Source organism: Thalia democratica, chromosome 1, assembly GCF_965202585.1.
Source record: "Thalia democratica chromosome 1, ktThaDemo2.hap1.1, whole genome shotgun sequence".
Classification (NCBI taxonomy): Eukaryota; Metazoa; Chordata; class Thaliacea; order Salpida; family Salpidae; genus Thalia; species Thalia democratica.
The window spans coordinates 114,872,799-114,879,695 of NC_139165.1; the positions used below are offsets into that span (position 1 = coordinate 114,872,799).

General features: G+C 24.9%; 1 protein-coding gene across 1 annotated transcript; it reads right to left on the reverse strand.

Moving 5' to 3' along the window:
- Nucleotides 1–4,028: 4,028 nt before the first annotated feature.
- Nucleotides 4,029–5,243, reverse strand: LOC145842460 (kelch-like protein 25). The gene has a single exon (XM_082949917.1). It carries the CDS (start codon nucleotides 5,241–5,243, stop codon nucleotides 4,029–4,031), a length of 1,215 nt encoding a protein of 404 aa, XP_082806043.1.
- Nucleotides 5,244–6,897: the final 1,654 nt, after the last annotated feature.

Below are 6,897 nucleotides of genomic sequence, written 5' to 3' on the forward strand. Positions count from 1 at the left end.
ACATTCTTTTAAATTTCTTACATATTACATTTCCTAATGTATACTGACATTCATGGTTGATATGACCACTTATCTCAATTCTTCTCAATTGTCTAGATTCCGTAGATAATTATGAGTTTTCTGTTGTTGTATAAAAAATATTTTGAAGTAAATTAAAAAATTTCGAGCATAAAAAAACCTTGTGGTTAAAACAATTATCTTACGCCTAATAGAATTAATAATCTCATCTTTGTAACAAACTTAGTTTAGCATTAATAACAAAGCTAACAGTTAATTTGGTACTGTGCAGGAAAGTCACTTTATAACATTAAAGACATAATGGAACTAAAATTTTCTTTTAACTAATTAACATTGCCCTTAAATGAAAGCTAAAACTATTAACTATAAAGTTTGTTATATTAGTTTTTAAAATAAATTTTTGAAAGAATAAATATATTACTTCTCCTCCTGCAGTTGAGATCTCTCTATTTGTTTTCTTAAAACCAAAAATATAATACTATTTACTATAATATACTTTTCAATAATTAAAACGAATACAATCAAGATATAGTAAATGTAGGGAGTACAGCACATTTTTTGGTTATATTGAAAAATTCGTAAAAGTCCATATGATTCTGATGTGTTTTTGCTTCATTAAGAAATATCTAAAAAAAATATATATAAAAGTATTCTGCCAAGAAAGCTAATTTCAACCCTAAAAATTAGCAATTTTACGACTTTTTGACCTAATCAGTAAATAAATCACTTATGCATGTCCTAGACTTATAACTTATACCTGATTTGAAAGCTTATACTTATTAACATAGATTAAAAAACATAGTAGCTGCTTTTGATGTGTTATGACGTCATAAACTTCCTGAACTTTTAACTGTAAATTGGTACTATTATGATAATCAAAAAGCATAGCTTGTTAATGATTTTGCTAAAAAAATTATTGTAAAACAAAATTTTTTAGATTTACTTAAAATACTGAAAGCTTTACTTAAATACTTATTTTTAGTCTATTGATTTTAAAATACAGATTTATACTTGAATGTTATTTATAAAACTACACTTTTGGAATTTCTATGCTTCTTCACTTGGTTGTGCTAGAACTAAATAATACTATATTTAGTTTTTATTCATACAAGTTTCATGTTATATCAAATTCTCATATATGATACTTTTTATTATATATATATAAAATGATATATTTAGAATTAAGTTACTTAACTTAATAAATTAAATTTTTTACACTGAGCCTACCTTGAGGGCTTTATTATTAAAAAGGTTTATTTTAAGATGCAAAACTCAAAGGACTCGAGTTTTGTGACTATTCACTCATCAGCTTCAAAACAAGTTTAAAATAAAACACAAAACAAAATCACTAATGAAAGTTAAAAAATTTTTGCATAAATAGATTGTGACGTAATTTTGAAACTATCAAAAATCATGCAAAACGGCTTGTGCAAAAATTAATTTACTAATCGACAATAACTAACAAAAATTTATATAACCTCAGTGAGTAACTATATATTAGGACAGATAATTGAAAATGGTAAAGATAAAATTAAGATGCAAATTGAAATTTAGGTTATTTTAAGATGAAATTAAAACTTTTAATTTTAAATACGATTATTTTATATATATACAAGACGATAAAAACTCGCTTCTTTTGTTTAGGCATCTCTTGTCTTTCAGTGCATATACAACCTGTTTAACGATGTATTTATATATATTTATCTTTGATGTAATATACAATAACTATAAAATATATTTATATATATATAGTCTTTACTAAACACTATGAAAAATTTAATAAAACTACTTTATATATCTATATATATATATATATATATATATATACATAGAAATAAGTTATTTAAATCTATAAATTAAAACTTTCACACGGAGCCCACCTTGAGGGCTATTTTAATAAAAAGGTTTATTTAAAGATGCAAAACTCAAAGGACTCGAGTTTTTTGCTTATGCACTCATCAACTTCAAAACAAGTTCAAAATAAAGCACAAAACAAAACACACAAATGAATGTTAAAAATTTAAGCATAAATAGATTATGACGTAAACTTGAATCATGCAAAACGGCTTGTACAAAAGTTAATTTAACAATCGACAACGGGTTAAATTATTACTTCATATTGCTTTTTGTATAACTTTTGCATCTCTGTTTACCAAAATGCTTTTTATTTCAAATTGAACCAGCTGAATATTAAAGACAATATCTTTTTTTTTTGAGACGTATGTACTGGAATTTTTAAAATTGAATTTTCCCAATAAATTATATATATTAGTAGTTCAAAACGTTTTACTAACACAATTGTTCCACTATTCTGTTAAACAGAACATATTTTAGTTTTGTTTATTGTGATAATATTTTAAAACATATGAAAAAGTGTACATGAAATTAAACGAAAATTTTAGGTATTATTACGTCACTAAGTAAATAATTTAAAAATGTAGGACATACTAAGATTGCATATATGTTCAAAACTGTTTAAAAAACAACCTTGAAAAATGTTTACATTTATTAAAAAGTTCATTTCGTATATTTAAAGCTAGATTTTAGTTTAATTTTGAGATCTCATGTTTTTCTATATTGCAAATAGTAAAGCCATGCTTTAAATATTTTTTTTTTCTTGTTAAAGTGTCCCAGTTAATGCTAAACTTTTTATTTCTATCCTTCAAATACCTGATATATTTCGAAAGCGTAGTTTTTATTCTGTATTTACTGTTGTTGAAAGAACATTTATGCCGTGTGTACCTACTTTCAAACGATAAACCTGATGAGCCAACATACTGCTTACTTTTCTCTGATGTTATTGCCATCACTCTAGAGATAACATTTGTTAATAAACAGTTGCCATCCACCATGCATTTATCTCTGCAGCTGCATTGCTTTTGTTCCTTTGCTTTATCTTCTAACTTTTTGACATTATCTGGCTCTTTATGTTTGGATGAAATCTTTATGTATTTTGAATCTTTCAACAGTTTTCTATTGAAAATTTAATGGCACGGGTGCGTTGGGCTAAAGTTTTGGTTAACAATTTCCGGGAACCGTTTACCGAATTCTTTCTCTACAGTAGTATATAATCTATTATATATATTGTATAAATAATATAAAATTGTTTCATGTTATAAGCAGTTAATAAGTTAAATGTAGCTTTTGGATTTTGCTTTTCAGCTTTTTGTTGATTTTGTCTGTACTTTTTTTATGTGATTGTTATTCATAATCAACCATGCATATTTATTAAATTTCGTTAGTAGCGTTACGATGTCGATTGTTTTTAACTCAGACTGTTATGCTGAATTATTTTATTTTGCGTTAATTTCTAATTTTTATTTTGCACGTTTTTTCATTGTAATAACATTCTTAACTAACAGTCGCAATTGTATTTGTATAAGTAGTACAAGCTATCTACAGTTTTATAAACCTCCAATTAAACATCAGTTATAAATTACGCTCGAACAGGTTAAATTAACAGCTTCAACTTGAATATGAGTTAATAATGTTTAAAAAAAAATTTATTGTTTGGTAAAAGACTGAGACAGTGGTTATTTAATGGTCACAAACCATTTGTATTATTCATTAAGCTCTTGTAATAAAACAATTAAATCGAAGTATTTTAGAATTAAAACAAAATGTTTTATCAGTCTTAATTAAAAATGTCACGCTCAACCATTAAATACTTATTTTTTATTTAACTATATGCTGCGACCGATCAAAGACATCGTATTCGTCTGCCGACAAAAAACAACCAACTTCTACCTTGAGCAATTGTTTCAAATCAATATAGTATTGTAATACTTTTATGTATTGAAATAACTAATATAATATTTAAGTTAACATTACAACAAATTAAACTATTATATTTTTTAATTTAAAATTTTTTTTACACAATAAACAAAAACACAACAGTCAAACTACTTATTGGTTAATTAACAATCCTTTTATAATACATAAACTTCAACTATCAATCTAGGCTTTAAATAAAAGTTAAAAAGTATTCAGTCTAATTTGAGAAATTATTTTTAACACCAAGGTAACTTCGCACCAGAAAAATCTTCAAGATCTTTTGTTATGTCACAAGTTTCTTCAGACCATTCATCTTTATCAACGTCATAACAAATTACTAATGCTTCTATATTTTGAAGTATTACAACTTTATTTCCAATAGATAAAGCTTTATTTGAAAAAATAAATTCACTGTAAGGTGATTTCAGAGCAATAAACTTATTAAAAACGTTGTCAAAAACTTCACAATTTTTCATTACAAAACCGATCACAAACAGTTTATCTTTTACAACAACTAAACTATGACCACTTTGATAATTTATCATATCAGGCATTGGTGACCACTTATTACTAAACACATCAAATAATTCTACTGAGTTGAAATCATTATCATAACTATCTGATCCACCTGAAACTACAATGTTTCCTTTAAAAATTGAACAAGCTGCATCCTTTCTAGCTACATTCATTTTAGTTATTTTATTCCAACATTCGACTGACAAATTTTCTTTTTTTGTATCAAATTGTAGGCAAGTATTAGTTACAAAGTCGTCTTCATCATAGCTACCTCCAAAAACTAAAATTGTATCCATAAATGCACAAGCACAAAAGTTAAAACGTACATCAAACATATAAGTTACAACACTCCATGTATTAGAAGAAGGTGAATATTTTTCGACAGATTTTATCAATTTACTTTCATCATAAAAACCACCTAAAACATAAACTTCACCTTTTAAACTAACAGCTTTGAAACTATATCTTTCACTTTTCATTTGAGTTAGATTTTCAGTATTATTCACAAAATTTCCATCAATTTGTTGTACCTTACTTACAACTTCATCCAAACTATCATCATTACCACCACAAATTAATAAGTTATATTTATTTTGGTAACAATACCTACTTGTGTAATAAATACTTGACTTACATTGAAAGTAGTATTCGTCAACTAAAACTTTATTCAACATTTTTACACAATCATTATTTTCATAAAGTAATGAATTTTTTTCCATAACATATTTCAATGTTTGTTCTGACAACAAAGGAAGTCGGACTTTTAGAAGCAATTGTTTTGCATATTTGAAACGTTCTTCACTGTTGTATTTCAACCAAGTAATTGCTGCATTAAATACTTCAATTTCCGAGTGAATATCTAGTTCAGAACTTGAAAGTATGTTTGCAATCATATTAAAATCTAAGTGCAGAAAGTTTTGAGTTTCAACTACCATTGGAAAGCAACGTTCTATGTATCTTAAGGATAGTTCAGATACAGTCGCTAGCTTGTGTAGTTTAGCTAAACTATAAAAAGTAGAAACATTATAAAAAGCTATTTTACTTTTAATCATTTGGCAGATCTTTGTGCTTGTATCTTCTTTTAACATAAGCTTATTTCTTTTTAAAAATAAAATGTTTTTGTCTTCTTTTATATTTGGTACATCTGAAAAAATACCAATGTTTAAGTATAAAATTTTAAAGTTGTTTAAAGTTATTGAAACATTTTGAAACTGATAATCTAAATTTTCAGTAATGATTCTAACGTTTTAATTGGTTTTAATAGGATTGTCAATGTTTTTTTGAAACTTTTACCGTGGTCTTTAAGATTTTTTCTTATTTTAAAATTGCTTTTAGTATATACTTTTAGTTTAAAACTGATTTCAAAGTATAAAGAATAAAAATATATGCAATGAACAAAAATCTTAAAGTTTCTTGAATGTTGTTTTTTGATAAGTAAACTTTTCATGCTAGCAATAATTTTTTTATAAGATAGATGGATATCAGGATGTTTTTTGCCAAATCAAAATATCACAATTTAAGATTTAAAAGTTTTTAATTCACGATGGTGACTTTTGTTCAAAAATCCAGGGTTTTTTCAAAATTTCTCAACTGTATATTTCTTAAACCTAATTTGTCAAATTTTAGGTTTTAATTTATTCAAAATTATTAAGCAACCCTGTTTATATTATGCCGTTATTTGCTGCAATACAAATAGTTGTTAATTGTAGTCAATAAGTAAAAAAACTATTATTTTAAATTAAAACATTATAAGTGAAAAGTAGGCTACGAACGCATAATATAAGGTGTGGCTTGCCAATGTTTATAAACTTAAAGTGAAATCGAGCTGTAAAAGAAAAACCCACAAGAATGTAAATCTAGACATCTACAAGAGTTTTAAAAATTCAATTTGACATTTTAAGGCTTGAAATTAAAATTAAATTAAAATGTCTAAAGTAAAATTTAAATAATAATATAAATGTTTTAAATTGTTTTCTTAATATAGAATTTTCTTTATTGCTGTGTTTAAAAATGAGTTTAATGTTGAACTATGTCGTTATTTCTATAAATTTGGATATATTTGTATATTGTAAACAAAAACAATGGATAATATAAGGTTGTTCTATATGATGTAGTTATTTGAAGGTTTTATTCATCAAAGTTTAGTAAACTAAACCTCATATCCTCTTTTGTCATTAGAACACATTTGTAATCTTTATTGAAGACATTTGTTTTTATAATTTTATACTATATCAAAGAACTTTATTTTGTTGACTTTTCTGATAACTCAACAAACTTTTGAAATATAAGAGGACAAATACAAAAGATTTAAAAAAATTTAGATAAAAGCAAAGCTAATAAACTTGAAAAAGAAGTAAGTGTTTAAAATTATAACTTTTTTATAGCTTAAGCAATTAACTTATCTTCTAAATATAATCATTTTAATTGTTAAAAATATCGAAATATTAATCTTCTAATTAGGCATTTTTAAGATGTTTTGTCTTTTATTGGTCATAAATTTTCTAAGTCTGATAAAGAGGATTTTTCTTAGTTCAAAAAATATTACCTGACAACTTGAGTTAAATACCAAGAAAAAAACAAAAAAATATT